At 38.4% G+C, this 24,482-nt stretch overlaps 1 protein-coding gene across 8 annotated transcripts in view; it reads right to left on the bottom strand.

Moving 5' to 3' along the window:
* The window catches only part of NRF1 (nuclear respiratory factor 1), a 130,744-nt gene that overhangs the window by 51,001 nt on the left and 55,261 nt on the right, over positions 1-24,482 (bottom strand). For all 8 annotated transcript variants that reach the window (NM_001098002.2, XM_005205682.5, XM_010804462.4 and 5 more), the window contains 2 exon segments: positions 8,390-8,530; positions 20,750-20,876. In NM_001098002.2, the coding sequence (NP_001091471.1) occupies positions 8,390-8,530; positions 20,750-20,876 (268 nt within the window).

The following is a 24,482-nucleotide window of genomic DNA, read 5'->3' as shown; positions in this document are numbered from 1 at the left end:
TACACAATTATTTTTCTCTAATCTAGTTCTGTCCTGAATATGGAATATAAATGCATGTTCCCTTCCCTTAGTATTCCTGAATATACCCTGAATTATTTTACTCTACTCAAAACAGGCTGTGCTCTATATAAGAACACAGCCAATGTTTTTGTTATTTTTCTTTTCTCTTGATTGCATCCTGCCTACCTAACATCTACAAGATATGTAATGGAATCAGATACATCAATACTTTTTGATCATTTTAGACAGTAAGAAAAGCCTACTCTGCTTGTCATGTCAGAGATTCTGACATGACAGTAGGAGAAGCAGTCAGGACCTGTGATCCATAACAGTGGTTCTCAAAGTTGACTGCACAATGGAACTGCCTGGGGAGTTTAAACACTGCAGAGGCCTAAATTTCATCCCCAAATATTCTGGTCCAATTGGTCTAGAGCATGACCTGGGCACTAGGATTTTAAGTTCCCATTGTGGTTCTACTGTGCAGCCAAGTTTGAGGACCACTGAACTAATTACTTCTTATCCGACCTTATTTAAAAATTTTTTAAATTGTAGTAAAATATACCTGAGATTTATCATTTTAAAATATACAGTTAAGTGGCACTAAGTACATTTGCAATGTTGTGCAATCATCACCGCTATTTCCAGAGCCCATTCACCATCAAACAGAAACTCTCTATCCATTAAACAATACTATCCCATTTCTATTCCCCCAACCCCTGGTAACCTCTATTCTACTTTCCGTCTTTATGTATTTGCCCATTCTAGATACCTCATGTAAGCAGAATCACACAATATTTGTCCTTCGTGTTTGGCATATTTCACTTAGCATAATTTCCTAGCCTTTGAGGAGAAAAGGGAAAATATATGCTTTTTTAGAACAAAGCAAAGCAATACGCAAAAAAACCTAACTTGATAACTGATGAATATTTTCTGAGTAAAACCTATTAATCCCTGTGAATAATTTCTTTCAAAGAAGTAATCATACTTTGCTGAATGTTTCTGAAGATTCCCCTGAAAACTGGTGAAGAATTACTATCCTGTTGCATCATTACTCCAAGGGGATATTAAAGCAACAAAGACTGCCCCAGTGAGAGTAAGAGGAGGGCAATAAGTTCAAGGAAGGAGAAGAAAGGGAGAGGTGAAAAGGAGTGGATTTTAACCAATAATACTGGGCTGTTCTTTCCAGAAGTATTTATTCTATAATTCTTTGCCTGGATATTTTCTAACACAAATTCTAAAAAGATTAACAACCTCCCAAGAACAAGAAGACTCCTAAAGAACTCAAATGTGGTAAAGAACATAACTGATTTTCCACCAGCAAAATCGTAATTATTAAAGACTCTACAAGAAATGATTTAAGTCCTTAAACTCAAAGTACAGTCTGAGAGCCAACAGCACTGGCATCACCTAGAAGGTAGAAAGCAGAATCTCAGGTCCCACTCCAGACCTGATCTATAATCTACATTTAAACAAACAAGACTCTCAGGTGATTTCTTTGTACACTGAAGTTTGAAAAGCACAATTAGGCCATCCTCTGGTCTCTGGTGTGAAATATCCTAGAAAATTTTGCTAAACTGGCTTTCAAAACCTCTGAAAAAGATGATTTAATTATTTCATTGTAAACAAGGTTGCAGAATCTATATTAAATTAATGATGTCTTCTCCTAAGCCTTTTCTCAACCTCCTTCAATTCTTATGCAAAGAGGCAGACAGAAATGGGATAAAGTCTAGCAACTGTTCTTAAAGGAGCCTAGAAATTCACGTTTTCATTTTTTCACTAAAAATACTACAGAGCTGTGTGGTTTTTGCCAGATAAACATAAAAATATCAGAATCAAGATATATTTATAACAGTAAAAACAGAAGCTTTTCAGGTAAACAATCTATTTATTCATATAGAATTATACTTTTACCAAAAATAAGCAAAACATAAAAAAACCCCAAAACTAATAAGCTGATTCCTAAAAGAATCAGGGCATTCAGTTCACACAGAATTTAAGATACTATGTTATTAGTATCTTAATTTCAATCTGTTGTAGAAGGCAATTTTGATGATTGTTAGAGAAAATCAAGAAATTGTTTTATAACAGTAACTGTTCAGTGTAGATGACCTGAAACGCTCAATCTGAGTGATGATCACAATATAGTTTTACACAAAAAAGGAAGAGAGAGAGTAACAGGAGTCGGGGGAGAGACAGAGAGGGAGAAGCAAGCACTGGCAGTATGGACTCCAGTCTAAGTTCTATTCGTTTGTCACTAGCTTGCTTCAGTCCCTAGGTTGTTTTCTCTCTTTATGCCTCAATTCTTTAATACCCTGTGAACTGTACTGTTGTACTTCACTGCTGAGCAAAATCAAAATTCTAAGTTCATTAAGTTTCTCTAAGTTAAAAAATGAGTGAGAAATGTTATGTTCAGGTTATTCAATATAGGTAACATATATATCTAGCATTTCTAATTAGTAGTAATACTTTGTGTGATTCCTTAGTTTTCAAACTACTTTTCAATGTAACATCTCATTTTTTCTACCTCCAGCTCCATAAGGTAGGAAGGCATGTTTTCTCACTTTCATTAGATGAAACTAGGAACCAGGGCTACTGTGCAATAGAGCTGGGACTTAAAGACTAGATCTGCTGACTTTAACTAACTATGCTAACTTTCTAATTTTTAAAGAATCAAAATAAAGAAACACAAGAGAGTTCCAGAAAAACATCTATTTCTGCTTTACAGACTATGCCAAAGCCTTTGACTGTGTGGATCACAATAAACTGTGGAAAATTCTGAAAGAGATGGGAATACCAGACCACCTGACCTGCCTCTTGAGAAATTTGTATGCAGGTCAAGAAGCAACAGTTAGAACTGGACATGGAACAACAGACTGGTTCCAAATAGGAAAAGGAGTACATCAAGGCTGTATATTCTCACCCTGCTTATTTAACTTATATGCAGAGTACATCATGAGAAACCCTGGGCTGGAAGAAGCACAAGCTGGAATCAAGATTGCTGGGAGAAATATCAGTAACCTCAGATATGCAGATGACACCACCCTTATGGCAGAAAGTGAAGAGGAACTAAAAAGCCTCTTGATGAAAGTGAAAGTGGAGAGTGAAAAAGTGGGTTAAAGCTCAACATTCAGAAAACGAAGATCATGGCATCTAGTCCCATCACTTCATGGGAAATAGATGGGGAAACAGTGCAAACAGTGTCAGACTTTATTTTTTTGGGCTCCAAAATCAATGCAGATGGTGACTGCAGCCATGAAATTAAGACACTTACTCCCAGAAGGAAAGTTATGACCAACCTAGATAGCATATTCAAAAGCAGAGACATTACTTTGCCAACAAAGGTTCGTCTAGTCAAGGCTATGGTTTTTCCAGTGGTCATGTATGGATGTGAGAGTTGGACTGTGAAGAAGGCTGAGCACTGAAGAATTGATGCTTTTGAACTGTGGTGTTGGAGAAGACTCTTGAGAGTTCCTTGGACTGCAAGGAGATCCAACCAGTCCATTCTGAAGGAGATCAGCCCTGGGATTTCTTTGGAAGGAATGATGCTAAAGCTGAAACTCCAGTACTTTGGCCACCTCACGCGAAGAGCTGACTCATTGGAAAAGACTCTGATGCTGGGAGGGATTGGGGGCAGGAGGAGAAGGGGACGACAGAGGATGAGATGGCTGGATGGCATCACCGACTCGATGGACGTGAGTCTGAGTGAACTCCGGGAGTTGGTGATGGACAGGGAGGCCTGGCGTGCTGCAATTCATGGGGTCACAAAGAGTCGGACACGACTGAGCGACTGAACTGAACTGAACATTGAAACAATACTGAATGCAACTTACTCTCTTTGGATGATTCAGAACTCATTTTCGGTCGTATATCGAATTATATTTCTAAAGTAGTCATCTCCATAGCATTCAGTGCAGATAAGATGATTAGTTGAGCTGTCTGGTTAACCCAAGTCCATCTCTATTCTAGTGCACTTTTATAAATCTGGAATTTTATCACTTCAAGGAAATCATGGTCTCTAGAATTGGTATACACTTAAACTTAATTTAGTATCCAAAATTGGTATCCACTTTGTCCTTTATTGTTACAGATCATATCTGAGCTCTTCCTTGATTATAAAATAGAAATTATATACATACATAAACACTCTCACACTGGACAGCAAGGATTAAATGAGATACTCCTGTAAAGAGTTAGTATTGTGCCTTCCAACACACAGTAGCTACAGAAGAGAATTAAAAAAAAAAAAAAAAACAGTTGACATCTTCACCAGAACACTAAAAAAAAAAAAATTGTTGGACAAAACAAAGCAGAAACATCATAAAACCTGCACTTTAAAAAATTCAATTTTGGGTTTCTATGGTTATAAAAGTAATTCATGCTTATTACACAGAGACAATGAAAATCACCCATAATGCCACCACACAGTGATAATCACTGTTAATATTGGTGTATACACCTTTAAAATTTCACACACACAAGCTCAAGTTTTGTGTGCATGTTTTAAACAAATGAGATCATTAATTCTGTATTCCCTGAATGGAAAAATCTAGCCCCCCTAGTAGAAACAAACAAACAGAAATAAAGCCCTAAACTCCTCAAATTATACGGTACATAAGAAATGCTATTTTATAATCAGTTTTTAATTTAATATACCACAGTATTATTCTACTGTGATAGAGAGATAATCATCATTTCTAGCATCCAATATCTCACTGCATATTCACTTCCAGTCTCTTCTGGGCTAAGCTGCTCTTCTTTCCAGGTAAACACCACTACTATAATTTATTCAGTCACATTATTCTCAGATTTTCCTTTTGTAAACAATGCCATGAGCATGTATCTTTGCTTATTTGGAGGGCATGACATGCACATTGAAAATTTTGCCAACCTGCCCTCTGGAAAAATTTTACCAATGTACATTCGATTGCTGATGCTTTATATTCCCATCACCTTGCCTATCTAGGTTTGGTTTGAAATTAAACTCTGCTTTTACTACCCTTAATAGTTTTAGGATCAATAGGTTAAAAAAACTTTTTTAAAGGGAGGTATTTGTCTCACATTAAGAAATTATTTGAGGAAAACAAAATAAAATACAACTAAATAAAAAACAACTGTGGGGGGGCCACCCCCAGGATTGGAATACTCAGAAATTTCCATTCAGCTGGGAGCTGGGTTTTTCATCGTTCTGCTCACTCCTCCTAACATTTGTTTTGTTTGCTACGTGTTATTTTTCACTTGTCATCTGTGGTGAGAAGGGTACAGAGGGAATGTACAACCATAAAGAAGACGTAGCTTCCAACAAAGCACTTCTGAGACTGACTCATGACTTGGTACCAGCTTCCCTTGGATGCACCACTGCACCAAGCTCTACTGAATGCATATTTCACAAAAATGAAAAAACAGTTTCAAATGTTTTACCCCCAACATGATAATTAAACTGTTTGCTCTGACTTCTATGATCATCAGCAAACTTTCCTAATTATCAGTAGTCATGATTTAATATAATAAAAATCTCAGATTATTTCAACTAAACACACCAAATGTGACAAAGAAGCAAAACACTCCCATGGCAGGAGAAGAGTTTCTTAAACATGGTACATTCCTTCTTCTTAATGATTAAGTAAGCCTCTTAATCAGAAGCTTAGTCAGCTTTAGATGTACTTTATATCTGAGACAGAGTAGATTCTTTACATTAGTCAGGTAAAATTCACCTTATGTTTTCTTTAACCAGTCAGAATAGCCCAACGTATTAACAATAGCAGGTATGAAGTGACAGGAAAAAAGTTTAGGTAATGTTTTCCTCTTTGAACCACTATCTAGAGATGCTTCAAGTATCCACAGAAAGATCTATGAATCCAACAATCAAAAGATTACAATTTAGCTTTATATTTATAAAATACTGCATTACTTCAGACCAAGTTGCTAGTTTAGACTGGCTCAGACTTAGGGGAAAAAAACCAGGCGCCACCCCTTGAGCTGCAGCATCAACGTCTGGACTGCATGAATGCCTACTCAGGAGCCCCGCGATCCAGTTACCCATGATACTGGACTCATTTCTGTTCTGACCTTCAGGTCATCTAATGAACAGATACTATTACTAGAGCAGTCCCTTGGTATCTTCGGGGCATTGGTTGCAGAAGCCCACCATAGGTAGCCAAAATTAGAGGATGCTCCAGTCCCTTCCGTAAACTGGCACAGGATCTGCACATAACCTACACACATCCTGCTGTGCACTTTGAACTGTCTCTGTATTACCTGTAATACCTAATACAACGTACATGCTATGTCAACAGGTGCCAGTGCTGCAAATTCAGATTTTGCTCTTTGGAACTTTCTGCAATTTTTTCCCAGTTGAATCCACAGATGCAGAAATCACAGATACACAGGGTCAACCATATTTAGAATACAGATATTATCTGATGCCAGGCAGCTATACTGGACCATGGTGAAGAATGGAAAGAAACTAAGCCCTTGCTCTCAATTCTAGCTGAAGAAACAGATCATACACAAGTAGAAATTTAACAAATAAGACAGTTTCAGGTAGTGATAAGTCTTGCAAAGACAGTAAAATGGGGCTGTATTAGTCTGTGACTTGGTGGTGAAGAGAAAGCTTCATTAGATGGGATAATCAAGAAAGGCTTGTCTCAGGAGGTGATATCTAAGCTAGACTTTGAATAAGGTAAGGTCAATCATGCAACAGTCTGGGAGAACAATGTTTCAGGTAGGGGAAATAGCAAAAGCGAAAGAAAGAGTTTGGGGTGTTTGACAGAAAGGAGGACGAGCATGGCCAGAACACAGTGACTAAGGGGGAGAATGAGAAATGAGGTAGAGGCCTGGTTATATAGGGCCTCAGAGGCCTTGGCAGTGTCTGAATTTGATTCTAGGAAGAGTGGAAAGCCATTAAAGGGCTGACCCAAGAGTGATATTACCTGATTTAAGTTTTTTAAACAATCTCTGGTGTCTCTGTAGAGCATGGACTGCAACAGAAAGGAGATTAACAGAACTGATCAATGGAAAGAGTCCATGCAAGAAGCTAAAGGTTTGGGCAAGGGTGGCGAAGGGGACCGAGACGAATGGTCAGACTCAGAGTATGTTCAGAGGTGAAATGACATGACTTGCTGAAAAACTAAATGTGGTTGGTGGGTAGTGAGGGCAAAACAGGAAACCAAGGATTACTCCTATGTGGGGACTTGAGCAACCAGATGGACTGTGCAGCCGTTAGCTGATGAGAGGGTACTAGGGGGAGGAACAGATTTGGAGCGGGGAGTGGAGGCAATTAAAGTTCTGTTTTGGGCCTGTCTGGTACTGAAAATCTACTAGTAATATAAGCTGGAGTACAGACCACACACAGATGGGATATAAAGGCCATCTGACAGGATGAGATTACTTGAAGAAAAACTACAGACAGAGCCCTGGGACACACCAATACTGGTCAAGTGAGAAGAGGAAGCGGAGCTAGCAGAAGAGCTGAGAGGGAGCACGCAGAATGGCAGGAGGATATTCAGGAGAGTGTTGGGTACAGAAACTGAAGAAGAAAGTTCTGAGAAGGAAGGAGTATGATAAATGCTGCTGAAGTCGAACAAGATAAAGAAAGAAGGGACTTTGCTGGTGGTCCAGTGATTAAGGGTCTGTGCTTCCACTGCAGGGGATGCAGGTTCAATACCTGGTCAGGGAACTAAGATCCCGCATGCCATGTGCCACGGCCAGAAAAAAACAAAAACCAACAACAAAGATAAGAAAAGAAAACTCACAACTGGATTTAAAGCTAGAAGTATTAATAAAGAAAAAAGGTAGGAAGATATGTTATTTAAAAAGGCATTTGATCTTGATCAAGCTATCACTTTTAGAGCTAAAAAAACAAAAGGAACAGTCTCAGCAAAACCCCTGAGGTTATGTTGATTTACCAGGATTAGCACATTTTGACTTTCCCTATCTAAGGGAGAGCAGGGAAGCAATGACCCAGGAGGGTGTTCTTATTCCCTGGAGAGGGGAGGCCCCTGTGGCATCAGTGTGGTAGAATTCAGAATTTATATGGAAAGAGGACCAGCTCAGCTCAAAAGAGACTGCAGGTCTCTTGCCCCATTTGATTGTGATTCATCAAAGTTCTAACAGTCTCCTGTCCAAACCAATTCCAGCTAAAAGTAACCCAAGGGCCCAACTGAAAGGAAAAAACTGCCAACAGGAAGAGAAGACCACATCCATGCCCTGGGCTGGGGGCATTCTTCTGGCCTACATTTTCTTTCCCAAGGTTGCTACTGTTTCACTGTCAGACTCCAGCCTGCATCTTCCTCTGATGGTGGATCACTGAGGACAAAACTAAAAGGCGATGTGAGGCCCGCCCACACCTGAGTCACTTGCTTCTCCTCCTCACTCCCCGCCCCTTACTTACCTGGGTCATTTTGTCTACAGAGACTGGGATTCCATCTATCGTGAGAGGCGGCAGCTCTGAGTTAACCTCCTGTGGTGCAGGGGCGTGCTCTGCCAGGGCGGACTCCAGGTCTTCCAGGATCATGCTCTTGTACTTACGCACCTGCAGGGAATTAAGGGCAGAAGTAAACAAGATGCCCAAAAACCAGGGAGGGTTGATGCCAAGCAACCAGAGAGTGGGTGGGGCTGGACTCCCTTAGCCACTGCAGAGCCCTAAGAACAAACATGTCTACAACTAGCAGGTAAAAATACCCGCTGGCCCCAAAGACATCACATCGTACAGAATTAAATGAAAAGATGACGAAATTACAGGTAACAATGGGATAAAGAAGCGAGAGGAAAGAGTTTTCTAGAAATACTGCTCCTCAGTTAAAAATCACATTTTCTCAGTAAATGCTGGCCCCATTACCTGTTCCAGATCTAACAGGAATGGTATTCATATTCTGCATTTCCCAGGCCATCTGATAAAACCCAGCTGAGGCAGTTAATTACGAAAGTCATTTCCAAGATCACTGAGGATTTATGTCTCTAAAACTCTAAGCACCCTCTTTGAAACTTTGCTATGCCCGCTGTTTTCCTACAAAGCTAGATTACCAAACAGGAGATCAGCTGTACAAGAGGCTGAACTAAAAGGCATCAGAGAAAAAAAACAAGACGTGTATACTGGGTGTCACAGTGCAGCTGGGTGTCACAGGCGCCACCATCAGTAAGGCCTGGGGCCAGAGAGAGCACCACAGGTCAAGTCCTCTTCCTTTCTGTCAGGGACTCCCTGGAGACAGAGGTGGACTTTAAAACCATGAGGCCTCTGTAACTCTGACAAGGCCATGTCTGAACCAGATACTTTTGCTCTGACTCCATTCCTTCCACTATTAGTGAAAGTCTCACAAAAAACAGAACAGCAGCAAGTTGCACATGTACACATTCTTCTATAGAATGTAGAGAGTTCACTGGATTCTACCACCATCAATAATGGGTTCACTTACTTATAAGAAATAGATCAGGGGGGATGAGGATACTTTAGGGATAGTAAAGGAAGCCATGGAGTTATAAAAATGTAACAAGATGGGATAGGAAATTAACTTGCTTTCAGGGCTCAGGCCATCATCATAGAAAAAAAGGTAAGAGAATATGAGGTTTACTCAGAAGTTGTAACAATGTTATAGTCCTGGACTGAACTCTCAGTCACCATATACTTCCCTAGAAATATCTCATTATAAAGATTAGAAGAGAAAAATCCCCATACTCCACCTTAAACATATGGAAAAGTAAAAATTATTGGCTACGATGTAAAACTTTTATAGAAATTTCCAACAGATCAACAATAAAGGTGATGAAAGAAAAATAGTGCAAACTTATAGAATCATTATTACTCTAGAGATTCAGTTTTATCCTGGTTTCTAAAAAGAAAGTTTCAAAAATTATTGCCAATGTATTTACTGTAAATAGCTGTGTTGCCATGACATCTTCAAGGATATATATTTTCTGATTTCTAGGTTTCTACATCATAAGTAGAGTTTTTACACTACCAACCCACAGAAAAACTGAGTAAGCCTAGGTTATAGTCTTTGAACTTTAATGTATCAGGTTAAACCATTACATCAGTATATATGCTCATAGTAAGAGTAAATGAAAATAGTAAAAAAAAACTTTCATTGTGCAGAAACATCTTGCATTCAAAGATAAAAAATCATTAGCTTATTACTATTATTACATTAATAGCTAGTTTCAAACAATTTCAGCCGTTTTATGGGTCAGTAGAATTCCAGAAATTCAGATCCAGGCATTTTGCTAAATTTATCCATTATATCTTGATTTTAAAAAAAATGCTGGGAGAACATCCTTCAGAGTAATTTACAACTTCAGGTTGTGACCACAGTATTTCTAAGTTTGCTTAGTAAAGTTAACTAACTTTCCCAGAGTTATAAAGCTAGCATTCAATTCTACCTAATTTATCAATCCTGAGATAATCTCCCTCCCACCCCCCACCATTTATCATTCCTCTGGAAACTCGGATACCTCTTAAAATTGCTATAGACAAAGTGGTATGGGGCACAGCAGTCATGGCCTGCACATAAGTGAACATGGTTGCTATGGAGGCACAACTGCAACCCCCAGGCCTTTTCAATCAGCAAACCATTTAGCACCATTTCAGAACGGAATGTGAACCTTGGGTGTTGTCTGATAACTTTACCAGTGATCTTTCCGTAAGACCAAAAAGCACCAGCATCAAACTTGTCACAGCTGAGAAAAAGTCTCAGAGACAATAGCAGAGCTCTTTTTACAGAAATGCAGCATCACCCATGCTCCTGATGGTAAGGAAGACAATATATTACATGCAACCATGCAGACAATGATGACTCTGAAACAGGAAGTAATTCAGAATTGGACTCTGAATGTGAAAAAGTTTTAGGACTAGTTAAAAACAATTTCAGAAATTGGAAATTTATTTCACTTAAATTTTCCTTTTTACATATTTACAAAAGCAGTATGATCAAAAGCTGTCTAAGTAAGCCTGAAAAAGCTCTTTCAATAAGTATAAAATAAAAATTCTAAGTGATAGTAAGCGCTATGTCAAAGTTTATCAGTGTTTTTTCTTTCTTTGTGGCACATAAATAATGGTGCATCCTATAACTCATGGTATCACAGATATGATGAAATACAGGTTTGTTTTAGAAACTTCTACTTTCTATTCCAAAATCCACAGCTAAAGCCTTTGTTATTTCATACCAATATGTCACTGACAACTAACTGGTTTCACAATTCAAGTTAAAAACCACTTAAAAACAAATTCAGTTGGTCTGCCTACCAAGCTCTCCTCCTTCAATTCATTCTCTATACTACTGCCATTTAAAATTTCTGAAAGATTGATATAATAAAATACCATTTATTGAATACTTGCTGTGTGTCAAGCACTGCATACATTCAGTTAATTCTCACACAGTTTTATAAAGAAACTACCATTATATCCATTTTGCAGATAAGAAAATTCGGGTTAAGTAACATTCCCAAATCATATAGGAATATAGCAGAAAGTCAAATTAATTTTTAAGTAGTTCCAAAGCCTGTATGTTCAGCCACTTCCGATCATTTATCCTTTTTTCTCAAAAATAGTCCTACAGTGCCCCACTTCTTACAGGATTGCATTTCAACCATTCTGATCATTCCTTGCTTTCCCAATACTCTCTGCCAAGGCCACCAACTACAGCCGTGCATGCTCAGCCCTGTAGATTATGAGAATAAGCACCCTCTTGAGTTCCCCATGTATAAGCCAGAGTCCTACTAGGCAATTTTGTTCACCATCCTTCCTCTTTAGCCGGCCAGCCTCCTCACTAACTTTTGCATATAGCAAGTTCTTTTCTATCTCTATGGAGAAGGAAATGGCAATCCACACCAGTATTCTTGCCTGGAGAATTCCCATGGACAGAGGAGCCTGGCATGTTTCAGTACACGGGGTTGCAAAGAGTTGGACATGACTTGAGTGACTAACACACTTTCTATCTCTGGGTCTTTAATTCTGTTTCTAATTCAAATACTATCCATTATTCAAGACCAACTCAATTCCCACTTTCTCTGAGAAAACTTCCCAAGTGTTCTTGCCCTAATTCTTTTACTCTTTTAAATGCCAACAGACTCAAACAATCGTGTGTCACTTACTCTGGTCTATGTTGCACACAACCAGTGTTATGACATCACTGAGCACAGGAACCAGACCTTTTAACATACATTACGAAACATTTCACATATTCAGACTTGTACAGATAAAACATTCTCATAACTACCAGCGATGCTGAGTTTAGGGTATTTATAGGAGACTTAAGAGTTCTGGGCACAGAATGAGCTTGTTGAGGATTTAGGAACTGGTTGCTACAACCATAGGGTCAATGGGCCTTTACTGAGGTTGCAAAAATAATCTCAGACAAGATATCAAAATCCTTCTGCACATTTGCTTTTCTGGATAAAAGAAGAATCTTCAGGAAGGTCTCAAAAAAGATTTTTAAAATTATTTTTTACCTATGAGCTCCTCTGTGATTAAAAATACACTGTCATCTGATGAATCTAACAAAGAGATGCCCAAGCACAGGGCTGCCTTCAGATCAGGGATCCTGAAGCACACTTGGCACAGAGCCAGGCCACAAGCTGTGGCCCACAGAATGTGCTGGCTTCATCCTCTTCTCTCTCCAGTCCCAATGTCAGCCTCTTTCCTCTCCTGCCTCAGTCCAGATCTCTTTTTCCCCAACCCCTTGGATCCCTTGTTCTGAATCTTGCAATCTCAAAAGACCTGGATGGAATTCTTACCTCATACTTTATATCTAACAGTCTTAGCCATTTGTTGCATAACTTAATAAACAAGCAACAGGGCTTTTACTTTATTTTTTATATTATTATTATTATTGCCTGTGTCATGTGGCATATGGGATCTTAGTTCCCCAACCAAGGATCTAACTCATGCCTTCTGCATTGGGAGCTCGTATTCTTAACCACTGGACCATCAGGGAAGTCCCTTACTTTATTACTTTTTAAATATGCTTCCACGTTTTAAGCAACCTGAAGCCATCTTTTAAAAACTTACCTAAATAAGTGAATGTCTTAGAAGAAGAAATCATGACCAACTCCAGAGTCAACTTATCTACTGGGAAGGTGGAATTAAAGGAAGGCAGAAGGATGATTTCAAGGAAATATGTGATATAGCAGTAAGTCATAAAGAGAGTGTTCTTACGACTCAACAACGTTAAAATCTACCATTTACCAATTCCCATTAGATACAAAGTATGAGATAAGAATTCCATCCAAGTCTTTTGAGATTTCAAGGTTCAATTCCTTTCATGTCAGTTCTTCATAAAGACTACATATAGGAGAAAGATAATAAACTTTAATTTCTATTTCTCCCCAGTGAGGTTGCTATTATCTTTATTTCACACATGAGGGCACTGAGTCACATAAAGGAAAAATCAGTGTGGGAAATCACTCACAAAATCAAAACTTAAACACAGTTTTCACCAAAGTGAAGTTTTTAGCTATATACATTAACACCAACCTATGTGCATGATTCAATTAACTTGTCTAAAACTTACAATCCAATTGTGGGCAAGGATGTAATATGGGCAGAACACAGCATAGAGAAATAAGTGAAAACCTGGAAACCATAAGAAAAGCTTCAATACCATCTATTAGAGGGCCCAGTAAAATTTTCAATTCTCCTTTGACAAATTTGTAAAAAACTGATAATTTTGAGTCTGAAATCCATATTCCAAAGATGAACAGCCCTATGGAATTTAAAACTTCCAGAGTTCCCAGCAGCCTCCAGAAAAAAGAGCAAGAAGAAAGGTTAATGATGGCTTCAGGCAGGAGGACAAAATGCAAATACCAGAGTTTTAATATTATTTAATGAGATAATACATGAAAACTGCTTATAACTTATAACCTAGAACATAGCATTCAGTAAATGTTAGACATTATTATAAAATCCAAATAATTTCTTTTACTGTTACTAATATGAGATTATGCAGAGTATACTGTATAACTGATTACAGTAAATATGAGCTCTGATTCTTTAATACCACCCTGTATATCAATATATATATAAGATTAAGGAATATTCTATACTTTGAAGGTTTAACGGAAGTCACTCGAAATAATCAGGAGTGTAGTATCCCTTTGAGAGATATGGTTTAATTACTTTTTCAATTTTGTATGTGTTTATTGTCTTACTGGTTTGGATATATTTGGTTATTTTTTTATTAAATTATCCACTTGGTTGAGGTTTTTTAAAGAAGAGAATTAATGCATAGCATTTCCTTACAATGTTCAATCTATTTTTTATCTGCAACTATAACTCATCTCACTTCTAAGACTGTGTATTTGTTTTCTTCATCCTTTTTCTCAATTAGTATGCTCGTTTATCTATTTCATTAGATTTTCATAGTTCAGTTCAGTCGCTCAGTCGTGTCCGACTCTTTGCAACCCCATGTACCGCCGCACGCCAGGCCTCCATGTCCATCAGCAACTCCCGGAGCCCACCCAAAGCCATGTCCATTGAGTCGGTGATGCCATCCAACCATCTCATCCTCTGTCGTCCCTTTCTCCTACTGCCCTCAATCTTTCCCAGCATCAGGGTCTTTTCCAATGAGTCAGCTCTTCGCATCAGGTGGCCAAAGTATTGGAGTTTCAGCTTTAGCATCAGTCCTTCCAATGAGCACCCAAGACTGATCTCCTTTATAATGGACTGGTTGGATCTCCTTGCAGTCCAAGGGACTCTCAAGAGTCTTCTCCAACACCACAGTTCAAAAGCATCACTTCTTCGGCGCTCAGCTTTCTTCACAGTCCGACTCTCACATCCATACGTGACCACTGGAAAAACCATAGCCTTGACTAGACGAACCTTTGTTGGCAAAGTAATGTCTCTGCTTTTGAATATGCTATCTAGATTGGTCATAACTTTTCTCCAAGGAGTAAGCATCTTTTAATTTCATGGCTGCAATCACCATCTGCAGTGATTTTGGAGCTCCAAAAAAATAAAGTCTGACACTGTTTCCACTGTTTCCCCATCTATTTCCCATGAAATGATGGGACCGGATGCCATGATCTTCGTTTTCTGAATGTTGAGCTCTAAGCCAACTTTTTCACTCTCCTCTTTCACCTTCATCAAGATGCTCTTTAGTTCTTCTTCACTTTCTGCCATAAAGGTGGTGTCATCTGCAAATCTGAGGTTATTGATATTTCTCCCAGCAATCTTGATTCCAGCCTGTGCTTCCTCCAGTCCAGCGTTTCTCATGATGTACCTTACATATAAGTTAAATAAGTAGGGTGACAACATATAGCCTTCATGTACTCCTTTTCCTGTTTGGAACCCGTCTGTTGTTCCATGTCCAGTTCTAACTGTTGCTTCCTGACCTGCATACAGATTTCTCAAGAGGCAGATCACGTGGTCTGGTATTCCCATCTCTTTCATAATTTTCCACAGTTTATTGTGATCCACACAGTCAAAGGCTTTGGCATAGTCAAGAAAGCAGAAATAGATGTTTTACTGGAACTCTCTTGCTTTTTCCATGATCCAGAGGATGTTGGCAATTTGATCTCTGGTTCCTCTGCCTTTTCTAAAGCCAGCTTGAACATCTGGAAGTTGATGGTTCACGTATTGCTGAAGCCTGGCTTGAAGAATTTTAAGGATCACTTTACTAGCGTGTGAGATGAGTGCAATTGTGTGGTAGTTTGAGCATTCTTTGGCATTGCCTTTCTTTGGGATTGGAATGAAAACTGACCTTTTCAGTTCTGTGGCCACTGCTGAGTTTTCCAAATTTGCTGGCATACTGAGTGCAGCACTTTCATAGCGTCATCTTTCACGATTTGAAATAGCTCAACTGGAATTCCATCACCTCCACTAGCTTTGTTCATAGTAATCCTTCCTAAGGCCCACTTGACTTCACATTCCAGGATGTCTGGCTCTAGGTGAGTGGTCACACCATCGTGATTATCTGAGTTGTGAAGATCTCTTTGGTACAGTTCTTCTGTGTATTCTTGCCACCTCTTCTTAGTATCTTCTGCTTCTATTAGGTGCATACCATTTCTGTCCTTTACTGAGCCCATCTTTCCATGAAATGTTCCCTTGGTATCTCTAATCTTCTTGAAGAGATCTCTAGTCTTTCCTATTCTATTGTTTTCCTCTATTTCTTTGCACTGATCGCTGAGGAAGGCTTTCTTATCTCTCCTTGCTATTCTTTGGAACTCTGCATTCAAATGGGTATATCTTTCCTTTTCTCCTTTGCTTTTCGCTTCTCTTCTTTTCATAGCTATTTGTAAGGCCTCCTCAGACAGCCATTTTGCTTTTTTGCATTTCTTTTCCATGGGGATGGTCTTGATCTCTGTCTCCTGTACAATGTCACGAACTTCCGTCCATAATTCATCAGGCACTCTGTCTATCAGATCTAGCCCCTTAAATCTATTTCTCACTTCCACTGTATAGTCATAAGGGATTTGATTTAGGTCATACCTGAATGGTCTAGTGGTTTTCTCCACTGTCTTTAATTTCAGTCTGAATTTGGCAATAAGGAGTTCATGATCTGAGCCACAGTCAGCTCCTGGTCTTGTTTTTGCTGACTGTATAGAGCTTCTCCATCTTTGGCTGCAAAGAATATAATCAATCTGATTTTGGTGTCGACCATCTAGTGATGTCCATGTGTAGAGTCTTCTCTTGTGTTGTTGGAAGAGGGTGTTTGCTATGACCAGTGCGTTCTCTTGGCAAAACTCTATTAGCCTTTGCCCTGATTCATTCTGTACTCCAAGGCCAAATTTGCTTGTTACTCCAGGTGTTTCTTGACTTCCTACTTTTGCATTCCAGTCCCCTATAATGAAAAGGACATCTTTTTTGGGTGTTAGTTCTAGAAGGTCTTGCAGGTCTTCATAGAACTGTTCATAGTACCATTTCTTCATAGAACTTTTTCATAGTACCATTTCTTAAATAACAATTCTGTTTACAAAATCATTAATTCCTTCTACATGTTTACTTACTGTATATCTTTCTCAGATGAAGTTTCTTTTCTTTCTTTCTTGTATACATAGAAAAAAAATAAAGGCAATAAACATGCTTTGGAGCATCTGTTTAGATCATAATTTTTAAGGCTATTTAAAATTTGTTTTTAAATAGTTCGCAGATTAAGTTTTTCTCTTAAGTGTTTTTGTATACATATAAGTGATTGGCTTTGCTGTATAGCAGAAACTAACACCAGAGAAGGCAATGGCAACCCACTCCAGTACTCTTGCCTGGAAAATCCCATGGACGGAGGAGCCTAGTGGGCTGCAGTCTGTGGGGTCACTGAGTCAGACACGACTGAGCAACTTCACTTTCACTTTTCACTTTCATGCACTGGAGAAGGAAATGGCAACCCACTCCAGTATTCTTGCCTGGAGAATCCCAGGGACGGGGTAGCCTGGTGGGCTGCCATCTATGGGGTCGCACAGAGTCGGACACGACTGAAGCGACTTAGCAGCAGCAGCAGCAGAAACTAACACAACATTGTAAAACTACTACAGTAAAAGGTATTTTTAAATTTCCATGTGGCTGAAAATTTTTGTCAATCTTTCTTATATTAACTTCTAAATTTTCTATTCTTTAATAAAAAATATGACCTGTGTAATTTTCTATCTTTACAATTTATTAAAATTTACTTTGGGACCTAATAATAACACAGAGTCAATTCTTATAATCCATTCATGTAATTTTTCAAATATGGTATATTCTCCCTTAGTATGGTATCAATGTTAAATATGTTAACATTTTATATTAACCTTATTAATTCTATTCTTCAGATATCTATATTCTTATTTATACTTTTCTTCCTTGAGTGACAAAGATATTAAAGACTCCTACTACCACTGTGGTTTCTATTTTTTTTCCTCCCATTACTAATTTTTGATCTATATTATTTGCTTTAATGTTGAGACATAAAAGGTTCATTATAAATTTATACTGCTTATCAATACTAAAGGACCTATGGTCCTCAGTTAAGACTCATTTGTCTTGAGAATTTGGCTTTGTCTGATATTAATGCTGTGATCCATGATTTATTTTTGTAGGGATTTGTCTGACATTTGCTTTGCTTATTGTTTTGCTTTTAAAATTTAAACATCCCAGTTCACCAGCCCCAAACATCCTGTATCATGCATCGATATTAAAAAAAAAAAAGATGAAAGTAATATGAAAAAAAAAACAAAAAAAAATTTAACAGCTTTATTGAAATATAATTAATATGCCATACATATTAGCTTCCTATGGTTGCCACAAAGTATTACAAACTTGGTGGCTTCTATCAACAGAAATTCATTCTGTTAGTTTCATAGGCCCAAGTTGTTGGCAGGGCTGGTTGTTCTGGAAGCTCTAGGGGAGGTACCATTTTCTCATCCTGCCTAGCTGCTGTTGAGCACATACTGCTTTGCTTCTGACCCGTTCCTTGCACCCAACCTCTTGCTTCCGCTGACACATCTCCACCTTCTGTATCAATCTCCTTTTGGCTCCCTCTTACATAAAGACACTGTGATTAGATTTAGGGCCTACCTGGATAATCCAGGGTGATCTGGATTATCTCAAAAATCTTTAACTTAACCACACCTGCAAAATCTTTTATGTCATATAAAGATTTGGATCTGTGTATCTTTGGGGGCCACTCATTATTCAACCTACCATACAATACCATACAATTCACCCATTTGAAGTGTTATAATTTACTCTTTTAAATATTTGCACGGTCACGTAAGCATCATTATAATCTATCCCCCATGAAAGAAACTCCAAACTCACTAGCTGTCACTTTCTATTCCTCCATTCCCCCCCCACTTTCAAATCTGGCAACCACTAACCTACTTTCTGTCTCTTGAGATTTGACTACTCCAGATACTGCCCATAAGTGAAATCATACACTGTGTGGCCTTTTATGAATGGATTCTTCCACTTAGCACAATGCTTTCAAGGTTCATCCATATTGTAACATTTATCAGTACTTCATTCCTTTTCATTGCTAAGTAATACTATACTGGATGGATAATACAACTTTTTTTATCCATTCATCAGCAGATGAACATTTGGGTTATTTCCACTTTGTGGCTATTATGAATAATGCTTCTACAAATATAGTGCACTGGTTTTTATATATAAGTTTTGTTGCTATGAACACTGTATGTATAAGCTTTATTCTCAGCTCTTTTGTGTAAATGTAGGAGTAGAATTGTTGGGTTATATAGTAACTGTTCTTTTGATATTTTGAGAAATTACCAAATTGTTTTCCAAATCAGCTGCATCATTTTACATCTCTAACTGCAATGTATGGGGGTTCCAATTTCTTCACATCCCCATCAACATTTATTATTGTCCATCTTTTAAATTATATTCATCATAGTGGGCATGAAGTATCTCTCTGTAGTTCTGCTTTTCATTTCCCTAATGATTAAGTTATTTATCAAGTGCTCATGTGCTTGCTGGTCATTTCTATATTTTCTTTGGAAAAATATTTATACAGATTCTTTGCCATTTTAAATTCTGTTAATTGTCTTTTTTCTGTTTTTGGCCATGCCGCACAGCTTGCCGGGTCATCGTTTCCTGACCAGAGACTGAACCTATGCCTGCTGCAGTATAAGCACGAAGTCCTCTCCACTGAACACCAGGGCATTCCTGGATTAACTGTCTTGTCACTGCTGAGTTATAAGGGTTCCTTATATATTCTGGATACAAATTTCTATCAGATATATTTTGCCAATATTTTTTTCTTTCCCATTCTGTAGACTGTCTTTTCACTTTCTTGATGGTATCATTTGCAGCTACTTTAAACACTTGTGAGTCACTGTAAGTATGTCACATAAATTGAATAGAATTGGGTTTTGATGTGGATTGTTTCTGCTCCAATCTAAAATAAAATCTTTAACAATAATATAATTATAATATTTATATTATGGTTTATAACAGAATTAACTGGTTTCACTTCCATTACTTTGTTAGTCAGGTATAATTTTGAACTAGAAAGCCATCTACCACACTCCTCTCAGGAAAGGTCTTAATATGCGTCCTATTCTAGGGACTCAGGAATCTGAGGAAAAACTCAAACTCAAAAATGTTTAGAAAGAATCACAACATCTGTATATGGGGAAAAAAATACAATAAACAAAATCTCAACTGATTACTAATTCTGAACTCTTGAAATATCTATGTTCAGTATGGGGGAAAATCTAATAAATTCATTTTAAGCTCAGAAATTTTATCCTAGTAAAAATAAAATGCAATTTAATTCTGGACAGATCATTATTCTAATAATGATTTAAAGTTACTTTATCCAAAGAAAGAACAATTCACATAGTAAAAGTATCCAAGAGTAAAATATTATTTTTATAAAGTTAGCTATAGATAGGGATATAATCAAAATATTCAACTATATTTCAACACTGAAGGATTAAATCAATTATTTGAAGAAATAAAAAGGATTTAAAATACGCAATTCAGATATCAGTGATCAGTAAAATGCCTCAGGAAGTTCACATCTTGAGAAAATACCATTTTGTTTCAGCAATTTTCCTACAAAATCTTGCACTGGTTTCTTAAGGAATACAATATCATTTTTTCCCATTGCATCTGATGAGGTAAAATAGCTTGCTATGAAAAGGAGAAACAGAAATGATCCATTTTACTTTGATCTGCATAAAGGAGTTTGAAAACCAGTCTCAATTCCCACCCCTGGATGAAGGGAAGATAAAATAAGGATTGTGCTAGACAAAGGATCAAAAGAATGCGAACAACAACTCACAGAAAGCAAAGGGTATCTGAGAACACACACAGTTTTCTTACCACATTCTCCAAAGGAGCTGCACCGAACACTTTAAAGACAGGGTTGGGTTTGGAGGGAGAGATACAAAGGACAATGGCTTGCTGTCCCACTCGAGTAGTATATTCATCTAGTGTGGCTCGAAGTTTCCTGAATTAGAGAACGAAAAGACAGAAATTATGTGACACAGACACAAGATTTCCTTTGACTTGAGACAATTTATTCTAATTAGGTATGTCTTCTTTTACCTGAATTGTGAAAAGGGTGTGTGTGAGGTTTAATATCCTGTTCAGCAGAAATATGTACATCCCTTTGTCCTAAAGACCCGTGACTAGCCCACTGACATGAGAGTCTACCCCAGGACACAGCCGTGACACAATGTTGAATACAGACAGTATCATACTTCCTGATCTCAGCACCAAAAGTGTGCTGCTTATAATAGTAAAGATTAATACTGACATGTCCTCCTATAGACTTTACTATATCATCTCCATGCTTACTGAAGGGGCCTAAAATGAACTGCTTCTGATTTCTTTGACTGATATAATCATTGTTTATGTCTTGCTCCGATGCTCAGTCACGTCCAACTCTTTGCGACCCTATGGACTATAGCCTACCAGGCTCCTCAGTCCATGGGATTCTCTCAGCAAGAAAACTGGAGTGGGGTGCCATTTCCTCCTTCAGGCAATCTCCCTGACCCAGGGATTGAACCTGCATCTCTTGCGTCTCCTGCATTAGGAGGCTGATTCTTTACCACTGAGCACCTGGGAAGCCTATTTATATCTTACTACTTCAAAATGTTGTCATTTCCAGATTTTCACTGTGATATAAACAATAATTCTTAGTCCTGAAGTATTTTACAAATGAGGATGGAGTAAAAGAGCTTTTTCAAATACATCAGCACTGTATTAAACAGAAACACTGTCCTCTCCTGGAAGTTATGGGAGATTATTTTAAAGTTCTACATTCCATAATTCTTCTGTGAACACAGTCTACCCTGTCAAGGGACTGGTGAGTCATGTCATTTCAAATGAAGCAAAGCCAACAAATCACAAGAAAGTTTTCCATCTTTCTCCAAAAGCACTGTCTATGCCCCTTTTAGAAAAGATGGCTCTATAAAAAATATATTCAATTCCTCCTGCCTGTACTATCATTAAAGGTAGTAAGATTTATCATTAAAGGAAAGGAAATTTTTTTGCCCATCTAGTGGTATATAACCTCTGTGTTAAAAACTACCATTAAGTATTTTCTGGATTTTCCCTTCAGTTTCTTATAATCTTATGTTCTTAATATAGACTATATTTTCTAACTTTTGTCCCCATATCATTTACAAGTGCTGGTACTCCATTTGGATTCAACATTCCAATAAACATCTTAACAATTTGGATATATAAAATACTACAAGAAGAAACTACTGAAACATTTTATAGACTAAATTTTTTATTATACATGAATGCATGTTGAGCAGCCTGTCAAAATATGAAGTCCTCCGTGAAACACAGATGTGTAATAATCTTTCTTTGCAACCTACAAACTCTTCAGAAGAAATAAAAACAAGTGGAGGAAGTGATAGTGAAGTCGCTCAGTCATGTCCAACTCTTTGTGACCACGCGGACTGTAGCCTACCAGGCTTCTCCATCCATGGGATTTTTCCAGGCAAGAGTACTGGAGTGGATTGCCATTTCCTCCTCCAAGGGATCTTCCCAACCCAGGGATTGAACCTAAGTCTCCCGGTTTGCAGGCAGATGCTTTACCATCTGAGCCACCAGGGAAGCCAAGTAAAGGACCACATAGCAAACAAGAAATCCAGTGGCATTCCTTGAAAGAAAGATAAGAAAACACATTCACTCTCTCCAATTCCTCTCTTCCCATTCTCTCTTGAAGACCCTTTAATCCTTTCATCCTTACTGCTCCTCTGAAAACACATTATCAAGTTCAATCATGATCTCCATGTTGCTAAATTTAATGGTCAATTTGCATCTTAGTCAACCTGTCAGCACCATCTGATAGTGCTGATCACAAGTCCTCCTTCTTGAGACAATTTTTGCACTTGGTTTCCAAGACACCATTCTCCTGGTTTCCTCCTGACTCACTGGTCACTTCTTAGACTCTTTGATAGTTCCTTTCCTTTCTTTAACCCCTTCAGTGCACACTCATTCCCTCAGTTCAGTTCAGTTGCTCAGTTGTGTCCAACTCTTTGCAACCCCATGAATCTCAGCACACCAGGCCTCCCTGTCCATCACCAACTCCTGGAGTTCATTCAAATTCATGTCCATCAAGTCGGTGATGCCATCCAACCTTCTCATCCTCTGTCGTCCCCTTTTCCTCCTGCCCCTAATCCCTCCCAGCATCAGGGTCTTTTCCAATGAGTCAACTCTTCGCACGAGGTGGCCAAAGTATTGGAGTTTCAGCTTTAGTATCAGTCCTTCCAATGAACACCCAGGACTGATCTCCTTTAGGATGGACTGGTTGGATCTCCTTGCAGTCCAAGGGACTCTCAAGAGTCTTCTCCAACACTGGAGTTCAAAAGCATCAATTCTTCGGTGCTCAGCTTTCTTCACAGTCCAACTCTCACATCCATACATGACCACTGGAAAAACCATAGCCTTGACTAGATGGACCTTTGTTGGCAAAGTGATGTCTCTGCTTTTCAATATGCTATCTAGGTTGGTCATAACTTTTCTTCCAAGGAGTAAGCATCTTTTAATTTCATGGCTGCAATCACCATCTGCAGTGATTTTGGAGACCAAAAAAATAAAGTCTGACACTATTTCCACTGTTTCCCCATCTATTTCCCATGAAGTGATGGGACCAGATGCCATGATCTTCGTTTTCTGAATGTTGAGCTTTAAGCCAACTTTTTCACTCTCCTCTTTCACTTTCATCAAGAGGCTTTTCAGTTCCTCTTCACTTTCTGCCATAAGGGTGGTGGCACCTGCTATCTGAGGTTATTGATATTTCTCCTGGCAATCTTGATTCCAGCTTGTGCTTCTTCCAGTCCAGCATTTCTCATGATGTACTCTGCATATAAGTTAAATAAGCGGAGTGACAACATTCAGCCTTGATATACTCTTTTTCCTATTTGGAACCAGTCTGTTATTCCATGTTCAGTTCTAACTGTTGCTTCCTGACCTGCATATAGGTTTCTCAAGAGGCTCCCTTAAAAGAAATGGAGCAGCCATCAGGGTCAACAAAAGAGTCTGAAATGCAGTACTTGGATGCAATCTCAAAAATGACAGAATGATCTCTGTTCATTTCCAAGGCAAACCATTCAATATCACGGTAATCCAAGCCTATGGTCCAACCAGTAACACTGAAGAAGCTGAAGTTGAATGGTTCTATGAAGACCTATAAGACCTAGAAGTAACACCCAAAAAAGATGTCCTTTTCATTATAGGGGACTGGAATGCAAAAGTAGGAAGTCAAGAAACACCTGGAGTAACAGGCAAATTTGGCTTTGGAGTACGGAATGAAGCAGGGCAAAGGCTAATAGAGTTTTGCCAAGAGAACGCACTGGTCATAGCAAACACCCTCTTTCAACAACACAAGAGAAGACTCTACACGTGGACATCACCAGATGGTCGACACCAAAATCAGAATGATTATATTCTTTGTAGCCAAAGATGGAGAAGCTCTATACAGTCAGCAAAAACAAGACCAGGAGCTGACTGTGACTCAGATCATGAACTCCTTATTGCCAAATTCAGACTGAAATTAAAGACAGTGGAGAAAACCACTAGACCATTCAGGTATGAC

The sequence above is a fragment of the Bos taurus genome, chromosome 4 (assembly GCF_002263795.3).
Source record: "Bos taurus isolate L1 Dominette 01449 registration number 42190680 breed Hereford chromosome 4, ARS-UCD2.0, whole genome shotgun sequence".
Taxonomy (NCBI): Eukaryota; Metazoa; Chordata; class Mammalia; order Artiodactyla; family Bovidae; genus Bos; species Bos taurus.
The sequence above is the reverse complement of the archived record's forward strand: the minus strand, read 5'-3'. Positions and strand labels throughout refer to the sequence as shown.